The sequence below is a fragment of the Balearica regulorum genome, chromosome 2 (genome assembly GCF_011004875.1).
Source record: "Balearica regulorum gibbericeps isolate bBalReg1 chromosome 2, bBalReg1.pri, whole genome shotgun sequence".
Lineage (NCBI taxonomy): Eukaryota > Metazoa > Chordata > Aves > Gruiformes > Gruidae > Balearica > Balearica regulorum.
The window spans coordinates 160,873,778-160,894,436 of record NC_046185.1 but is presented as its reverse complement, the minus strand read 5'-3'; the positions used below and the strand labels follow the sequence as shown (position 1 = coordinate 160,894,436).

Sequence of the window (20,659 nt, the reverse complement as noted above, 5' to 3'; positions counted from 1 at the left end):
ATGGGGTTTAGAGTTAGACTCCAAGGAAGACTTGCAACACTATGGTGCTTCCAGCAGCAAATCCTTTTGTAGATGTTGGCTGTCCCCATCTCATTGATGAAAACACAAGAAGAAGGTGAATTAGTGGCTCAAAGTGCCATTAATCACTCAATCAACAAATCGCACGTGTTCCTGCCTAAGTGAGAATTTAGGGGTTGGGAATTAAAAATTAGAAAGTTGGGAATAAATTTTACATCTGGGCAATCTGTAGTCTACATTTCCCCCTTTCTGCATAAACTTTTCTACCTGTCTTTGTGCATCTTGCTGACACTGTGAAACTCCAAAGACCTGGGTCATATCTCATTCACATCACCTTGACCTTACCACCACTCCAGCAGAAACCCTCAGATGGGTTTAGGGGAATGCAGAACAATGCATAGTACCTTAGATTTAAAAACATTTAATTGTACAAAACAGGAACAAAAGGAGGAGCATTTGCAAGAAGAACACCTTAAAAACAACACAACCGACGACTAAATAAATTGCAAATTTTCTGCTGGATTTAATGCAGTGACTCCTGACTGATAGAGAGTAAAAAAGAGCCTTGCCTACCTGTTGTACGAGTCAGCCTCTCTAAACTGTGCCTTATCTGGCTGATTCAGTGTGACATCAGTTTTAAACCTCTTAGTCACAGTACAGAATCTCTCAGCAGCACTCATGGTCTTTGGGAAACCACCGAGTTGTAAAACAGCTACCATTGGTCCATATAGGAAATGCATTGAACATTCTATTTCTCCACTATTCTTAAGAAAAACAGGCAGATCCTGTGGAATACCCCCTGTCTGCTGGCCAGCTGATCCTTACGTGATACACAGAGACTCACAGCCACACACAGCTCAGCACCGGTACTAGAGTTAACACTCAGGGACCAGGAAAAGCTTTTGAGTAACAGACAAAGGTCCTTAATTGCAACTCAAACACAATTATAACGGTAACTGCAGTACCATAAAGATATGTTTTTGAATGTATTACTTAGCTGATTGACATGCAATTTTTCTCTACTTAAAATTCATCTTTCAATATACAGTGTTAGCCCTAACTTAGCATTTAGTTACCATTCTTCAATTAAAGTAACATTAGTCAACAGCCCCTTTTGAATGTATTTCATAGGGTTTACTGGAAACCTTCCCATAACATCACTCTTTTCCTAAAGGTTATATCTCCTGCGTGCTACAGGTGTTTAGCTCAGATGTTCATCTCTGGTGCAAACCAGCATAGAAATAACCTCCACGCAACAACTGCAAGATTCAGTAAATGAAATTGAGAAGCACAAAACTGTTGCTCAATTATTTGCTATCCCCGACTTGCTGCCCTCTCCCAAAGACCAATATCCCTCCTTTTTGGATGGGTTCCCTACCGAACAGGCAACGAGGATCGGACTGGCGTCTCTCCGAGCTTTTGCACTGCTCCTTTCTCTTCTTGCTCCCTCTAAAGCTACCAAAACGCTTCATGAGCTGCAACATGCACTCGTGCGGCAGCAGCTGTCGGTCATGCCCAGGACTGAAGAAAAATAAAGTAGCAGAAGGGGCAAGGCAAGGTGTCGCTTACACCAAACGCCCAGGTGCGAGAAAACAAAGCTCCAGAAAGACCGTATGGCTCCAAAAAAAAAGTCCAGCTCGCCAGCGGTTCAGCTCTGAGGTGCTTGGTTGCGGTCTTCGTGGAGAGCCGCTCTGCAGCAGGCTGCCAAACCTCGCACACCAGGCGCTTCCAGTCTTAATTCCAGCATACAGTAACTCGCCTGCAAGTATCTGTGGACATGGGGAGAAGTTCAAAGTCTGCCCAGCTTGCAGCCACTGAGCTCTTATCCGTCAGCCGTCAGAAGCCTCGGAGACCAAAGGAACATTTCCCAGCGGATCAGCTCATGCAGAAAAGGTCAGGAACCACCTGATAAGCTCCCTCGTTTAAAAAATACTAACTATGCAAAGGAGCCACAAGCCCTCTTGAAGGGAATTGTCATGTGCAGCTCAGCATGATGACTCTTTAAAAAGGCTGTAAAAGGAAACCACCCCTGGACAGACAATTCCTGGCAGCGAGCGTCCCGGGCATACTCGCACCGTGACATGACATCACCCAACTATTTTGATTCATGTGCGCTGGGTCTTCGCAGCGACAGCATAGTCCAGCTGCCTGTCGATGAGCTCCGAAACGCCCGGCCCTCCGTGACTAATGACTAATGGATTAATGGGAACGAGCTTCTGCCAATTCATAAAATGAAGGCTGATACCTTCTGGAAACTGAAGCCAGAACGATGGGCTGGACTTTCTCTAGCGACGTGCCCTCCCTGTGCTATGCATATCTATATGCTCTGCATTGATCGCTCCATTCAAATTTGCTGTCTGCAAAGCAAAAGGCACTCGGGGCAGCTGTTTGTAGCACAATTGAAATCCACCTCGTGGTCTTTTCAATGAGACAAACATTCACGGGGCTGTTGCTCATCCCAGCCAGCCAGGGTGTATTATGTTAGGCTCTGAGTCGGTACATTTAGAGCTGTTTATTTTAGGAAAGGGTTGATCAGCGTGGGATAGATCTTGAGCAGCTGGAAAGGGGCGCAAGCACGAACCAAGGCATGGTCAAACTATCATAGCCAATCTTCCTAAGATTACAGTAAATATTCTGTTAAATCAAAAGCTTTTTTTTTTAAAGTCACAAAGTACCAGCCTTTCCTCTGGACATTATTGGAACTTGAGGCTCAGATCTTTCAAAAATCAAACCCTATATGAGTAATGAGAGTCTTATCTTTTTAATGCCTAGGAGGAATTAAAGGTCATGGCACCTTTTTCCTCTACAAAGAAACATGCCTTCTTCTGTGTGTCCATGACTGCTCCTGGGACTTAATAGCATCAAAAAGGAAAAGAAGAAACAGCCATGAATACTGCAGAAAAGACCTTTATCAACACAGATTCCTTACAAGCTCTGGTCTTTCAGAAAGATGGCTGTCTCCAAGGCATCAATGCAAAGATGTCCCAGGACTTCAGGGACCCCAAGAGAGTGCAGAGATGACAGTGGGTTCCTCTGCCATCCTCAGCTTCATTCTGCAATGCTCATGCCACCAGGACTGAGACAGTAGCAGTAGTGGGACAAGCTCTGGCTGTCCCCATAAGCACGTTTCATGGGCCAGCTCTCAACCTACTTCATTTAATCATAGACTCATAGAATCATTTAGGTTGGAAAAGACCTTTAAGATCATCAAGTTCAACCATTACCCTAGCACTGCCAAGTCCACCACTAAACCATGTCCCTAAGCACCACATCTACACATCTTTTAAATACCTCCAGGGACGGTGACTCAACCACTTCCCTGGGCAGCCTGTTCCAGTGATTGATAACCCTTTTGGTGAAGAAATTTTTCCTAATATCCAATCTAAACCTCCCCTGGCACAACTTGAGACCATTTCCTCTCATCCTATCACTTGTTACTTGGGAGAAGAGACCAACACCCCCCTCACTACAACCTCCTTTCAGGTAGCTGTAGAGAGCAATAAGGTCTCCCCTCAGCCTCCTCTTCTCCAGGCTAAACAACCCCAGTTCCTTCAGCCGCTCCTCATCAGACTTGTGCTCCACTCCCTTCACCAGCTTCGTTGCCCTTCTCCGGACACGCTCCAGCACCTCAATGTCTTTCTTCTAGTGAGAGGCCCAAAACTGAACACAGCACTCGAGGTGCGGCCTCACCACTGCCAAGTACAGGGGGACAATGACTGCCCTAGTCCTGCTGGCCACACTATTTCTCATACTTCCATGACAGCAATGACCTTCACAGTCCTTTCTATTTGAAAACCAGCTTCCCAAAGCAAAACTGAATCTTCCTTGCTGCAGTTTAAGCCTTCTGCTTCTTGTCTTATTCACCATGCACGTGGAGAACAGATTGTTCCCTTCTGCTCCGGAGCAGCCCTCAACGTATTTGAAGACAGTTATCCAGTTCCCTTTCCAATCTTTATTTGGCCAAAGACACAAGAAATGCTGCCTACAACACCAATTGTTTCCCCTCCTTAGAAAAGCATTCCTCATTCTTCAGTGGCTAAAGGACTGCTGAGAATGACTTAATGTCATCAGAAAGCAAAAAATTTAAATCCCTTTTTAATGAGATAAGAATTGGTATTGCTTCAGCACAGAAACAGCCCCCTTTTGACAGAGGCCAAGGATAAATAGTAGCTGATGACCTTTCCAAGCAGGGCCATTGCACCAGGAGGGCTCATTTCCTCTTATTAAGGAAAACAGCAAGACCCTAATGTTTCTGCACAGAGCTACCAGAAAATGAAACAAGGCTGTTTAACAACTGACTTTCACAGTAATTTGTTAAAAAAAAGTACTAAGTGCTTTGAGTATGATCATTTTGTCTCCCACAGCTAATGGTCTAACAGATACTAGCGCATTTACACTAGATACTACATCTTCTTAATGATTCCAGTGGAAGGATCTTATAAAACTAATAATAAAAAGCTGGGCTTCAAAGAGCTCCTTTGGGGCCATCTATGTTCTGGAGATTGAAAACACAAATCCCTTCCAAACAACCATGAAATGGACTCTTGTCAAGCTACTTTAAAGTCTCCCGAATTAGTTATAGCATATTATGTTTCTTGAGCTGCATCCAGATAACACCATCCCCTTCCAAATACCATAGGCAGGCTTGCTGTGAGAGGTACCAAGAACTGGACAGTTTAATAAGATTATTTGGGGGCGAAGGAACAAACAAACACTCATGCATGTGTGAAATGTTTCCCCAGTCCCGCCGTATCTGCTAAGCTGGCCAGACCCAAGCAATTTCATGGCCTTAGAGCAATCTCTATGCTGACAGCTCACGAACTTGCCTCCAGCCCCACCATCTTTGCCCCAAATCATCTGTTTCTCTGACAGTTTTACTTCAATGACCTAATATCTAGTCCAAAACAGAGCCTCAAAAAAGGCTCTAGAGCTAAAAAAGACCCTCATCTCCTGGAGATCTCCCTTACACCAATTCCCACCTTCATCCCATCAGCTGTCTGTGTGACCAGCCCACTCAGCAATGTCCTTCCCTGCTCATCCCAGCCCTCCATCCCTGAGACCACACATTCTTTTGTTAAAAAGTGAAGCTGGAGCACACAAAGTAGAAAAGATAAACCTCCTTCTGCTGTTTTTCTCACTAATTCACAGAGCCACATAAGTCTCACAGCAAGAGTCATCTGCAATCCAACCCAAAAAAGGCCCATCCATGGCTGGGCTCCCTCTCTTCTCGGTGCTACTTGCTTTACAGTTCTCCATCTCTCAGGATAAAAGCACCTTTTGTACCTCCCCCCAGTGATTTAACGTGATTCTTCAGGCAGAAACATAACAAAAATCTTCCTTTCTCTGGATGCAATGTGAACTTTTGTTCTACAAGGTAGAATTGGTGGTTGAGTGTTCAGATTTGATCTCCAGATAGGAAATACGGAAAATGCCATCACATCAAACGAGTGCCACCATCGCAGGATGTTTGATCCAGCTGTAAGAGTTTTGAAATACAAACTGATTCATCCATCTCGTGGAAGTGTAAATTCTGTGCCGTGGTGAAAATACTTTAAATGCTGCCATTTCGAACCGTTTCCTCACTTGCCTTTTTCATAGGGGATTTAACCTGATGTACAAATGCAGCAGCAGAGTGTGGGGCAGGCAACAGGGACCAGTTAGTCCTATCAGGTTTTATTCTAGTGTGAAAATGGAAAAAACAATACTTTCCTCCTTCAAATTTAAGAGCTTATTTAGCATAAAACAGGAAGGCTAAAAAGAATATGTGTCCCCCCCAGTGACAATTAACGCTTCAACTGGCTTCAGACTGCAAATCGGCAAAACCAAGTACTTCCCTTTCCTTGTTGCTGAGAATTTCCTTGTTCAAAATTCCCCCTGTTTTGCCATTACTCAAAGAAGTAAAGTTCAGATCCACCCTTAGAAGGCCAAAGCATGAATCACGTTTCCATTTCTACATGGATCACGTTTCTCTGCCTTGTCCTCCTTAAAAATTTCCCTAAATGGGAATTTTTCTAAATTTCTTTTCTTAATTCTACAGACTACTGTTGGCAAAATGAAACATTTTCTATCATTGTCAGTGGTGCTAGGACATGCTTACAAGCCTTACAACCTAGACTGGTTTTAACTGCAACCATATTTCATATAAATAGCAAACTTGGAAAATACTTCAAAATAACACACAAATAAATATGTAAAAGAGATCTTTGCTCTAAAAAAAAACCCCACCAAACCCACTCAAGACTACAAGTGATGCAATGCACAATAACAAAAAGCCCGTTTTGCCTGAACACCATTTGCAGGCTGGTTGAACAGAGCATGCAGCCCATGTTTTCAAAGGGAAATACAAACTACCACTTTCTCCATCTGGTCCAAGTCCAGCTCACACCCCATAAAAGAATTGCAAGTTTATGACTCCAAGCTGGGCTCAATTACTTCCCATAATCATAACCAAGTGTTTCACTGTAATGAGTTTTTGTCTTTATCCCCTTTTTTTATACTACTTCATGCTGCTTTCACTGTGCATTAAGAAAGATTTAAATATCTGAAGCTGTCAGGCTGGCACTAAATTGGTTTTGAAAAATCTGAAAGTTTAATTTTACTTCTTTTTAGCGGTCCCAAAGGTGCACACTAGATTCCCCAGAACTCTTGGTAAATTACTTCTAAATTACATCCTGGCGTCTTTGTGATGTTTTTCTATCCTACCTTTCCAGAGCTTATAATATGAACCAGCAGGAATAGGAGTAATGGCAATGGTAGTGTTGGCATATTAGTAATTTCTAGTAAGAAAAACACTGTATTTCAGGCTCAAATCACCTACCCCAAAAGACTGGTAAGTTGGGACTGATGACTATGATCCTATCCAAATGATAATTTTATCATTTCCCCACATCCCTACTAATAAACTGTGGCGCATATGTTTCCAGCACTCACTTCTCTAGCAATTTCAGTTTGTAACGTGAAAAATGGAGCTGTTCTTATATACGCCGCAATCTGGCTGTGCTCAAAACAGCAAAACAGTATTTGATCCAGCAAGTACAGGATGTCTGGTGTGACAACAGAACTCCTAAAATTTAATAAGTTCTCAGCTAAAGGAAAACATCTCAGCAGTAACTTTTAAAAAAAAACCCAACAAACAGCAGAGGCAATAAAGTTCCTTATAAGTATTTTTCCACTTATGCTTTTCTCATCTCTACTTGCTTCTCTTTCATCTTGCTTCTATCAAGTCTCTCAACTATATCCATCCACAAAACCTTGAGAAGGAGGTAGGATTCACTGGAACATCACAAATGTCTTTTTTGTCCTCTTCTTGTTCTTCTTTCTTTCCCATTTCCACATTTCTCATGCAGGATTGGAACAGATTCAATGATGCTGAAGTTGTAATGGGCATTGTAGGGCTGAACAAAATATCCCCTTCAGTTTAAATTAAAGAAAAAGTCTTTCAATCAGCACTGAACTGGTTGCAAATTGAATGACGGCAAATGAATAAAGCCAGAAATTACTCCAATAAAGTGATATGTTAGAGATGGCCAGTACCTGAAGAGTGAAATTCGTATCACTGTTGCATTGTGAACACCCCAAAATACAAGAGACTAAGAATCAGAGCAGCACAACTCCACAGAAATACAGTCCGCCATGGATTCTGTCTTAGGAGATTTATTTGGAGAGATGACGAAAACTCACTAAATTAGCAATGGTTTGCACCAATCCTCAGCTGTCCTTGGATGTCAACCCTACGCAAACCCAGCCAGCATCCCTTCGTTGCACAGCCATAGCCACCACGTTTGCAATTCAGAAGCTAGTAAGAGCATTAGCAGTAAACCAGTTTCACACACATTTACTGCAGTTTTAACATTCACACTGGTACACTTATCACAAAATACAACTTTAGTGACCAACATGCACGTTGGAAGCAACACCCTCGTCCTGAAATCTAGATGGGATGATGAAAGAAAGTAATTTCAAGTTCTGTATCCCTCTGCTCCCCACAATGAGCGCTTGCATCAGACAGCTAAAGCCAAGAAATTTGTTTACGCACAAAATAAGATGACAAAGAGACCCGTCATCCTACTCCGTATTATTATTATCTGCTATAATCTTAAGTGTTCCCTAACAATAAAAAAACGCTGACAGTGCAACTTTGGGGTTGGCAGTCATCCCACACATGACCCGTTCCTATGCCACAGTGGATATAATAAAGCCATATGTGCTATGTATATTATACACAGAAAATTAGAGACAGTGGTCAGCAGAATCCTATTAGACATGTGAGACAATGCAGAAATGCTGACTGAAGAGAAAATTGAATTACACCTTGAAAAGCTAAATGCTTAGCTAATGCTTGAGAAGCCTTTTTCATTCCCGGCTCCAGCAACTTCACTGATGAAGTTCTTCAGTGATGAAAGAGGGACCTCATTTGGTTCAGCCGCAAGACAGCAGCTACTTCCAGGGGAACAAACCATTCCCCATGAAATCCTAACCTCGAGTCTACCAAAGCTCAGGGACAAAGGACTTTGCATACATGTGCTTCTCCTGCTCTTGGCTGCTCTGATGGTGCAGGAGAGCCTGAGGCCTATGTTCAGGTTACCTATAGGGGTATATAATGCAGGTGTTTACACAGAACGGGCATTTTCTGTGAACTATTGCAAACGTTGTTTTGTTGACAGTGCAAGCAGGGTCTTGTAGAATTAGACCAGTGGTGAGTTGAATTGTTCATTGAACTCAAACTTAAAGCTTCAGAAAATCCTGATGACTAACCGAGGTATCTATAGGAAGTGCTTTAACTACTAATTAGATAGCCACTGACTGTATGTTTACATGAATGACTAAGGACATCGCACAGGACTGGATCTCAATCCGATGAACTAAACACAGGCGCAATGCCAAAAGGGGAAATTCCTAAAGGATCACCCAACACTGCTTTGTCATTACAAGTGGGATTGCTCCAGCAAGAGGATTATGATAGAAAGGGAGGAATCCACCGTGCGCCGACAGGGACTGCACTGAAATCCAACTCCCTGCACAGCTTTGTTGCATTGCAGCCAGCTCCCTCAGTCTATTTGGTCAAGTCACCCCAAACAAACACAGTAGACCATCATCTGGTAGCTAAGAAACAATACAAGGGATTTAAAAAAACCCCAAACACCCCCCCCCCCCCGAATCTAGTTTCATTTTCTACCCTTACTTTTCCTATGAATTAATGATTCTGAGGCATCAGTGGTTGAAAGCAAAGGAATAAACCCAAGTACATTGCATACTTTAATGTCATAATTGAACAACCAGCAAATCAGCTCTGTTAACTTCTCAAGATAAACATCTCAGGAACCACCACCAGCTAGATCTCATATAGCACCTTCTCATCTTCAGCAGAAGGGAGGTAAGTACCATGGTTTGTAGCTTCTTTGCACAGGAAAAAGTGACTTTCCACAAATCCCCGTGCAGCAGGCTGGCACGAGGCCAGCGAGGAATAGAACAAGACGGAGGTCTGTTGGACTTGACGGCTCTGCTCCTTCCTTTGCAAGAACATGACATATTGTTCACACCGCATTAAGCCACTGTGGGCATGAGGTGGCTGTCTCACATGCCCCAGCTCCAAAGAGATTACTAGAATTAGTCGCCCAGATTACGGAAGATCTGCCAGAGCAGATGGGAGTATAGAGGAGGAAACATTCGTTATCACGTACATGAGGTCTGGAAAAGAAATTACTTAAAATCTTTCTGGTTTCACTTTCCAGGTTGTTTTTTGGGTTGGGGTGGTTTTTTTGAGATTTTTTGCACCCGGATGAAACATAGCAATTCTGCTAGCAAAAGAAACTTTACTGACTTTTTAAGTGAGATGAAAGAGCAGTAAGACAGACAGACCCTGCAGCTTACTGAGATGGTAACAGAGGTACCTTAGCAATCTGGCAGGGTACAGAAGGGACAAAGACCAAGACAGTGGACACGTAAGGGAAAACTGGCATTGTTTTAATGTCTACAATGAGCTAGAAATCATCCAAGCCCCAACATTTCCCATTTCTTGATGATTCTACCAATTCATGTAACCGGCAGACAGGTAACTTGGAAAAAAATATCTGACACTTCCACAGCATCCAGCTGGGAAGCTGCTGCAACTGCAGGAGCCACAAGCCTATGATGGGAGTGAATCAAGGGACCATGTGGGATGGCTTGGGTGGTAAAAAGTTCCCAGTTCATTCACTGTGCAAGTGAAAACACCAAGCACTGTAAAGTTCAGAGTTGTTATATTTAGGATTGTGTGAAAAATCTCAGTGGGTTGGCTAGGATCAACACAGACATGAACTAGAGAAAGCTTTTGAAGTCTTTATGCCTAGAAGACAGAAGGGCTGGAAACCTGGGAGCTACAATGCAGTAGGAGAATATTCCTGGAAGAGCCAGCCCTGCCAGTCTGCACACACAATACCTGGCAGGAGAAAAAAATAGTCTGAAACCTTTTCACAACAGCTAATGATAAAGGAGGAGACTGAAAAGGCTCAACTGTGTCCCTGGGGGGACTGCCTGAAAGCCAGAGACAGAGTGAGGAAGAGACAACATCACGGTAACTCCTTGCGCAACACTTCCTTGGTTATTTAGGTTTTAGGATGCCCTTGTGAATCAGAGGGCACGTACCAGTGCTCAGGCACATGCCAGCTCGACACAGCTCTCAGGCCAACACTTAATTTGCAGCCAGCATCTTTCCCTGTTCACTTCCTCAAAACACATCAAGCCTCAAATTGAGGAGAGACTTCTGGAACCATGAAATCTCTTTTAGTGGTGACTTGGCTTAGCAACGCATTGGGCCAATCACACTACTATTTGTAGCTTGTAAAGTCATTTAAAAATGATCTAAATTAGTATCACAGATGACTAGAACTTGTTGTACAGTGCCATCAGATTCCCAAATCTTATCAAAGGTCAGCATCTTGCAGTGGCTTCAGTGCTTAAAGTAGAAAGCATTCTACCAAGTAGCTCTAACATCATTAATCAGTTTAAATTCCACGTCAAGAATCAAAGCAGAAACTCAGTGTTATGGTTACAGAGCTCTGGATATATCCAGTAGCACAAAGTCCAACTCTTGAATTTCTTGCTCTGCCCCAAAAGCATCCTGCACCCTTAGTCCTTCACTCGGGTGTCCCTGTTTTCAGGGGCACGTTTCTAACAGAGTCCTGTGAGCTTTCCCAAATGCAGCCTGGTGAAATTCTGGCTCGTGGAGTCGAGGTTGCTTAAAACAGCCTGTAAAAACCTATTAGTATTACAGACCGAATGATTTGTTATTATTACTACAGACGGAATGTTTTTGTTATTATTACTTAATACATATTTGTGGGGAAAAAATACTCTGTCATCACCTTGGCAGCTAGCAATAAGGCCTGGCAAGTCTGACAGTCATCTTATTTGCAAGCGTGTCACTGGAGCAAAAAATATTTAAACCTCTGTGCTAATAGACATGACCAGAAATTACTGCTCCAAGCTACATACTCCTGTAAATCAGGTAGGTTGTTTCCAATGATAATAAAATACCAATAGGGCAGAGGAGGGGAGGAATGAACACTGAAATGGGGCTGAACAAGGAGTTTAGAGACTTTGGTTTTATTCTCAGTTCTGCTACTGGGCCACTGCACAACCAGGGATAACTCATCGTCTCTGTGAGAGCTTCAGATGAAAAGTCATCTTCAGATTGTGCGTGTTACTGCACTGCAAGAGTCTCCTACCCCCTTTCTACCCCTATTAACCAGAAAGATAATTAAAAATCTTAAAGAAAACAAAGACCTACAGCAGATTAAGTAGATATTTACCATGACTACAGGCTTCTGGCTTTCATTCCCGTTTATTTGCTGCCTACATCCATTACAAGCCTATGTGTTCAAAGGCAAACAGCAAAATCCCCGTGTCTTCAGGAACTGGCTGGAGTGGGGCAATGCAAGGGCAAGGTGGAGACCATCAACCCCCAGCCCGAAAGATCAAAGTCCTGCCAGTCTCAGTAGCAAAAATCATTCTCATTGTCAGCAAAATTGAGCTTCTCAAGAGGTCTTTATGTTAATTTCCTTTTTTTTTTTTTTCCCTGCACCACATATTAACAGTTATAACAGGAACTCCTGCATCGAGCCCAGCACTGACAAGGAGGGTCCTGCTGGTCTTTGAGTCAGCATCACCAGCCTCAATCAGTCCCTTCAAATCACCCCTGCACCCTTCAGCCCTCCCTGTGTACAGTCACCAACCACAAAATTCACACTCTTAAACTATAGTAATGAATGAAACTTCACCAAAACCTGGAGAAGATCTGCCCAGGGTCACGCATGAAGCTCTGGGGGAGCCGGGAGCGGAGAGGGATGCTCCTGCCCCAGGCTCTTCCCTCCTTGCCCGCAGAAACCTGCATCACAGCCTACACAAATCGGGCGTGGGAGGGAAGATGTTGGGCACCAGCAGAGTCCAAAGGACTTTCTGCAGCTTAGCAGCTCCCCTGCATCTCCTCCTAATGTGCTTAGCTACTTAGCGAGCAGCAAGCTAAACATCTACAGTTTTACTGGCTTTTTGCGTTACTTGACCTTAATGAGCAAGAAGCTCCGCATGTCTTACCAACCTTTCCTTGGTCGCTGTCACAGGGCACTTCCCAAGGTGAAAGACGGTTTTGCTCTTGCTCTAAGAGCACAAAATGTGCAGCCGTGCCTGGTGGTCCACGGCAAAGAACAACACAGTTTTAACTTTTTACCTCCAAGAAAAGGTTCAGCTTCACTGCCTTAACACTTCCAGAGCAAAAATACTTGCATTTCAGTAAGTGGACACAGCAAACTGGTGTCCCTTCTTTACCTACCCTGCAGCACGGTCCCTTCAGCCTCGCAGTGCTGAGCCCACTGGGCTGTACGTATTCTGCACCCATCTGTCCCGCCTTACCCCTGTAAGACTGCAAATGCAAAGGCTTTTTCCCTACATATAAACATTATTAACATATTAATGAAGCTTCTAACTTCATTGAGCCACTTGGCTTTTGCACCACGCAAAAAGAACTAGGAAAGAAGAGGTGGAGGCTTTCTTAGCACGGCAAAGGTCTCCTCTAATCCTGCAACCTATCCTGCAGCAGCAGAAGTTGCTTATGAACAGCTTAATCAAATGCAATCCATTCCCTAATGCACAGCAAGTATCTGTGTACGAGGGAGAGGATACGAAACTTTGGGGGGAACGAAGTGCCGGGTTTAGAGAGAAAAAAGGAAGCACACACCTTCCCATTAAAGGTTTTTTGCCTCTGAATTTTTGCAAGATGTGCATGTGCTGCGCGTTGCTGAGCCTCGCATCTGCTGGACGGATGAGAAATTAATTTCTAAGAACTTCAGTGATGTAAGGCATTTTCTTTTTTTAATGTGACCATAAAGTGGCAAAAGCTGTCAGCAGTGCTGGCAGTAGCTTAACAAAAAATGTTGACGTTGCCTGGATACTGAGTCCCGCTCCAGTCTAGGATTTGCCTGCGTGTCTGCATTTGACAGCGGTAACTCCTTGGGATTTTAGTTTTTCTTTAATATTCTGAGAGCCGTGCAAATATCTCTCCTTATTGAGATCCCCCTTCCTCTCTCCTCCCCCACTTTTTGGCTTTGTAAAATGCAAACTAATTCCTCGACCGTAGTAAAACCATAAATAAGAAGCTGTAAAAATATTTTTCTAGCCTTCTTTTTCCAAGGTTAATCTTTTCAGTTATATAAGCACTTTATAAAATAACATGGGGACAGTATATGAGAATCTGTTTACGCGATTAAGACTTGGCTCTTTCTTTACCGTGGCCCAACGACAGTATTTTATGCTTTCCATGTGCCACTGCCGAGGTTCGCTCAGCCGTCTCCCTGTGACCTCCAAAGCAGAAGGCAGCAAGAGTTAACATTGCTTTTCATAGACTGCTTACAGTAAATCATTACTGGTGGGTATCCATGGAGTCTTGGGAAAAAAAGAGCATTATTAAGTACCTGCTAATTTTTTGTTACAGTGGGTGGATTCCAGGTTTCACTGATGGCAAAAATCCAGCTACTCTGAATGGAAGAGGATTTTCCCCAGTCTTTCCCCTTACTGCTATCCTGCTCCCAATCTGACTTGTGCTTTAGTGTTTGAAGAAACAGTTCTGGATGCCATTTAGTGAAGTGCTGCAGTGTTTTATTATCTTTTATGGTAAAGAATTTGGAAGGACTTGAGAGAGAGTTTCAGGCAGAACAGAAACAAGACCGAAGTGCATATACAAAATACAGCACAAAACTACTCTTCCTGGCAGCTACATGACAGAGAAGTAAAAAAAAAATCCACTGCATATCATTTTTCCAGTCTGGTCCCTGACATGGTTCCTAAGCGAGGAATGATGCACGGTTATCCCGGTGCGCTGCAGCAGCAGATTTCATCACCCCGTTGGGTTATTTTCCAAAGGAAATGATGTGCTGTTCAAATTCTTTCTTTAGTGCCACTTGTTTTATTTACTTAATAATGTCACAGGCTTTGAATATGCAAGCAGCCTACTCTCTCTTTCAACAATCCCATCCCAAACATCGGTGCCTCATTCCCTCAGAGCCCTTGAGGAGCCCTCAGAGCCCTCAGAGCCCTTGCACTGGGGAATGACTCGGTTTAGCCACGCTTAAGCAAAAGGCATATTCTCCTGCTCTTTGCAATCAATCCTTCAAAAAAATCCACATATTGTAACACTAAACATCATGTCAGCATCACCTCAAGAAAGTAAATAAAGCTTGAACACAACAAGAGTGTACACCATGACCTCGTAACTCCCCCCGACCAACGCCAACCACAAAGCAGGAAGCATGGGAGGCTCATCTACGCAGTGTCATTCTGTTTCCCCTCTCATCACAGCAGTAGAGGCGTGAGATTTTGGACACTGTGCCAGCTTCAACAGCTCTGTGGGGAGGAGAAGACACCTTTCTGTCATAGCACTCCCGATCCTGCAATTTAACCACTGGTAAAAAATTTACATGGAAAAACAATGGACACTGTTAAAAGACAGAGCTTGCAGCAGAAACAGGCTCCTTTGTGGCGATGCCTTTTTCTGTCGCCTTCCCCAAGGCTCTTGCGGCTGGGAACCGTAAGAGCACTTGGAAGGTTTCAAGATGCAAAAGCCGGTGCATGGAAGCAGTGCCAGGATGCTCACACTGAACACGCATAAGCGCATGAGGAAAACTCACCTCCTTCCAACTCCACGCCTCTTCTTCTTAAATACAAAATGCAATAAAAGAGTGAAAATGGTGGTGTGAATCCTGAGGATCACGCTCTCCAAGTCTCTTTTCCAAGCACAGGCGAGACCCCCAGCCCAGGACAGCTGGACCCTCTCCTGGCTCTCTCAGCTAAACTAGAGCCAAACTATGGCTAAAGGTGCGGCGCAGCTGGTGCAGGTCCGTTCCAACTCTTGGTTTGTAGCTGGGCTCTCCAGGGAAGCAGCTGCATGCAGTGGATTTAAGATTCCCAGTCTGCAGCACAGCTGTCTGCTTTGTGAGCTCCTCCACCAACAACGTTCACTCTACCCATATCCCAGCTTTCTAAACAGAGAGGCTGCGGGGGCTTCCTGTGATTGCCACGGTGGCTTCCAGCTGCTCCAAACCAAGCTCCAGACACTCTGCCTCAAAGCTCATCCCAAAATGATGGGTCAGTTTAACAGCAGTGTGACTTCTGACCAGTGCTCATCATCAGCTGGTTTGACTTCAATGTGATTTAATTGTGGTGACATGTCTTTAATAAGAAAACCCATGCCAAGAAACTGCAGTTGGAGCAAGAGCTGACGTAAGGTCAGTTTCCCAAGGGTTTTCACTCCCCCCATTCTCTAACGTGTGTGTCCCCAGTGCTGCAAAAGCTCTCCTGGGTCACTGAGGTGGCTGCAGTCACACAGATCTCCTCCACCCCCAGCCACAGCCACATGTAACAAGGCGCCTTACTCTGTCTGTGATGGCCACCTGCTCCTCCAGCACCATACTCCAAGGCTGGGGACAATCCCAGAGTAGCCACCATCCTTGAGTCCTCACTAGGGCTTACTGTCTGAGATTTCATCTCCCTTCATCACCCCTAAACCCTGTGATTAAAGGAAAAAGCAAACCACCACCATGGGCCCAGGGACAGAAACCACCCTGATGACATCTCCCCTGCACAGAAGCTCCACCTCACCCCACCACCACCACGCCAAATCTGAGGCGATCTTTTCTTTCAGAGTTTGTCTGGCTGCATGGATATGTGCTACTATGTTATATGGAGATGCTCCATATAACACGCAGAAATAAGAAATGGCAAAATTTTTTTTGCATTTTCATTTACACAGTCTTCACCCCAATGGTCTCGATAATGTGAGTGCATAAATCCACTTCTGTTAAGCAAATTTGAAGGAACTATAGTCCCTCACAAAGGAATACCAAAGCGATGGCTATTAATTAAATACACTAATGTAATTAAGAAAAATGCTAAATCACAGTTTCTTTCTTAGTCTTTGTTTCTACAACAAAGAAATCCAGGAAAAAATAAAAATGTTCCTAACTACTGCAATGAAGCCTGTATCTGTTGCCCCATAGCCATGGCTTTGTCCATTTCTCTAAATCCAGAACATCTATCCCTGCCCGTCTTCCCTTACTACTAGTAAGAATTTGCTGATAATCCACATATTTTTCTGCACACTGGGCTTCTGATTCAACAAAATCTAGACAGCTGTACAAACTGGTTTGCGCTAATCCCCACCATTAGCTTGAATGCTTTCTGCGAATGCCAGCGAACATACAAGATGTCAGATCAGCTGTAATCCTTATTACTTACTATTTACATTTTTAAGGAGGGAAGGGTCATAATTGGGCTTTTGTCAATGAGAGTGCCTTTGACTGCATCAGAAGTAGAGGTTTTCCTCTGGCTTTGAAGGACAAAACCCAACACAGTAAAACTTAGATCCCCACGTAGGAAACTATTCCTAATTGCTCACCACCTTCATAGGGGTGACTAGCACATATTACTGAAATTAGCCAAAATATTTCCTTTTTTCTTCTGCCTTTTTTTTTTTTTTTTTAGTTAAGAAGGTCCCTTTTTTACCCGAGTCAATCTTGCTTAGATGTCTCAACAAGGATTTGTTCTATTAACTTCAGGCACCGAAGTTTGGAAATTATTCCACTGTGTTCAGAGCCCAATGGTCAAATCTTCCCGTGTCACTCTGAGAAAGTCAGATGTAGTAAATCAGATGTGTTTAAATACACATGATAGAGCAGAATTTGATCTTCACATGGGTAGAAGGCACATTTTAATTATCTTCGCTGGAAGGAGGCATACTTTCTTCTAAAAGATGAAAAAATTCAGCTAACCGCTCATCTGAATGTTCACATCGATTTGTTTTTGAGGTTCGCTCTCCTGAACGAGTTTAGGCCAGTGCTGCATTGCAACCAAGTGCTGCTGCTGCTGCTGCTGCGGACTCCTGTGCCAAAACCCCATTTTTATTACCTGGCTCTGTGTTTCAGCTGCTGTTCGCGCTTCCTGTCTTTCAGAAATCCTTTGAGGTGCACCTAACACAGTCAAGCTCATCACTTCTGTAGCAAACTACTTTTTACAGGTCGCCCAGAGAGGTTGTAGATGGAAACATTCAAGGTCAGGTTGGACGGGGCTTTGAGCAACCGGACCTAGTTGAAGATGTCTCTGCTCATTGCAGGGGGGTTGGACTAGATGACCTTTAAAGGTGCCTTCCAACCCAAACTATTACATGATTCTATAATTCCATGAAACACAGAGGCAGGCACTTAACGTAGATGCTAAACACAGAGTAAACAACACGAGCACTATTTGCCACCTGTAGCTACTCTCATTTCAGCATTAAACATTGGTTCATGTGCAATTCTTTCACCCCTTCTCCAGAAAGTTTTGACCTTTGTAGCATTTAGATGTGGATTTTTATTTTGCATGGATTAAAGCCAGTTTTGGCCTCTGGCTGCTCAGCGCTACGGGGGGCACGTCGGCATGCGAGAGGAATTGGAGCTACCGCATAACTGCAAACAGCATCATCCTGTTGGAGTTACAGCTCCGGTTGCCAAGTGCGGTTCACTCACCATTAAACAGCTCTAAGAAAGATCGTGAACATGGAGAGCTATGGAAACCTTATACTGAGGTTAAGCAAACAAATCTGACACCAAACCTTCTGCCCAGTTCAGGCAGGCGATGAAGCAGATACATTCACAGTGATCCTGAAACAAACTGCTCAGGATTCCCAAATAACGGTGTTTGTTGAAGAACATAAGATTAACGGCTTACTTTCACGTGCCTTCCCCAGCAGAAATTAATTGTGTGAGGGTCCACATATTTGTCAATGCAATTAAAAGTCTATCAGAATATTTAGGGCCATATCCTGACCTGAGGGCAATGGCAAATCCTCCTGGATGAGGAGAAGTTAGTTTCCTGAACAACTGCTGAAATTATTGCTGTTAACACATGTTGGAGCAAGGGATGCTTTTAGCTCCCCCTGTTTGAATGGGTTTAGAAGAATAAATAAATAAATAAATAAATAAGAGAAAAGATAATAAATGGTCTTTAGCGTCGTGCTCAAAACCTAAACCAATGCACCATCAGGCAGGCAAGGCAATCCCAGCCTCTCCATACAGCAAGGAGGAGCAGCGGGATGCCCACAGGAGGGCACCTATGTTTCACAATCGTACAGGAGCTCGCAGGGAGATGCCGTTTGGGCTCGCACAGTGCAGCACTGTCTGGCGTAGCTACCCGCATGCTCTTGTCACCGCAGTCCTGTGTCACACACCTACGTGTGGCTTTCAAAGCTGCACTTACATTTTGGGCTCTGAGAGCCATAAGCAGCAGGAGATGGTGCAAGAAGCAAACTACAATAAAACCTCGTTGCAAACCGCCGCAGTTGCCTCCCAATAAAGTGTGCTTATAGGAACCCCGAGGCAAGCTTCCAAATCATTTAACTGAGAAAATGAGGTGTTTTGATGGTTGATCATCAAAGACTCCGAGTACTTGTTTCGCATATAAAGTACACACAGATTAATACTTTCTATAATCTAACACAAGAATTTTTTAAAAATAGAAAAGTCTTGAAATACTGGGTGAACTGTGATAGAAAAGGGAATAGCAGAAAGCCTATAGAGAAATAAAACAATTTCTTTACAAAAAAACCATAAACAAACCCCCAAACAATCCACAACACATTGTTTTGTTTTAAAGCTGAAAGAAGAAAATTTAGATTTCCTTAAACACTTAGTGCTCCGTGCTAGAACCAGCCATGTGTGGTGGGAAGGGCGGTTAAGTGTATTGATCCATCCTTGAGATCCCAGGCCCAGCAACCTTTGTAAGCTCACTGCTGGCTTCGGGTTTGTCATTTGCCAACCAACACCGCTGGTTTTAGGATTCTCATAAATCAGTTAGTTCCTGGCACTTGGACCTTTCCAGCAATGCTCTGTAGATACGCTGGTGTAGCTGTTTAGCTGGATAACAAATTCTAACGTCCAGAAAGTGGAGCAAAGAGAAAGCAATCTGGGGAGAATATCAGTTACAGGTCATTGCTAGTAGTGTACAGATGACTCTACAGACTGAAATCTTCTCTTCAGAAAGGTCTCTATTCAGGACATCATTACTCTCAAAATTACACTTACTACAACATTTTTGCTTACCACAGCTTCATAATGTACCTACCATGAACCCTCACCTTGCCTCCCCATCCTTTGCACTCTCCTTTGCAGAGCATCCACACGTGCCCACTTACCAGCACAAACCATTTCATACACCAGCTGGCCCAGCACAGACCGGGCTTCCCAGCATTTTACAACTCCCATCCTGCAAATCCAAAACCGGTGCAAACTTTGGGGAGCAGAGAGCTCTAGCTAACACGCCTGTGTGTGCCTGTGAGCAATAAAATGCTTTTGTGAACCTGAACTGGGTCCTTTGCATGGCGTCGTCCTTCATTCAGTATGTCCCATGCTGTGCCAGGGAAGCTTGTCAGAAGTTTTGCTGGATTATCAGAGCACCTGCAATACCAGTTAGTGGCTCTCGATACACATAATCAAACAAACTTCTTTAAAGATTCTGATAGATGGGAACCATTCATAGGTCAGTCTCCAAAAATTAGACCCAAGACCCATTTTCGGACATGAGTAGAAGCCATTGCCTGTCCTCTTTTTGTTTTAAACTAAGAACATGACTTCTAGCCTCCTCAGTTGACGTGTTCGCTATGTTAAGCACAATAAAACGCAAATCAATTAACTCAGTAGGCTAGAAAATCCTAACCCAATTGATTTTAAAAAGTGGCAACTTTGTTCTCCTTTGCTTTGCTTTGACAAAGGAAACGTTGAGCTTATGTTAGTCAAATAGAGAGCAGCATGGAAAGACTTAGCTCCACTACCCGGACACAGAAGTATAGGAATTAGTCAGATCAGTGACGTTAACATAACACTGGTATTATGTCATTTCCACAGCCCTTTCACCTCTGTCAAACTGCAAGTACAAAAAAAGCTTCTTGCTAGATCTCCTAATTCAGACTGAGATTTATTTGACTTAGTGTGGCAATGTGGAAAAAAAATCCTAAACCTGGCATCATGCAGAGCTTTATACTAGAAGATATTTTCTTTGCTTTTCCACATCTCCTTGTCCCAGTAACAACCAACCTGCATTTAAATTTGCTGTGTAGTTCAAATGGGCCAACGACTCCACAGTT

At 43.6% G+C, this 20,659-nt stretch overlaps 1 protein-coding gene across 9 annotated transcripts in view; it reads right to left on the bottom strand.

The window, feature by feature from the left end:
* Window positions 1-20,659, bottom strand: part of PRKAG2 (protein kinase AMP-activated non-catalytic subunit gamma 2) — a 223,771-nt gene that overhangs the window by 114,403 nt on the left and 88,709 nt on the right. Inside the window, exon 1 of one of the 9 annotated variants that reach the window (XM_075746698.1) lies at window positions 1,397-1,996. The exons of the other annotated variants lie outside the window; for them this stretch is intronic. Within the exon in view, the coding sequence (XP_075602813.1) occupies window positions 1,397-1,502 (106 nt within the window). The 5' untranslated portion in view covers window positions 1,503-1,996. Of the gene's footprint in view, window positions 1-1,396; window positions 1,997-20,659 lie in introns of those variants that run through there. 9 annotated transcript variants of the gene reach the window in all.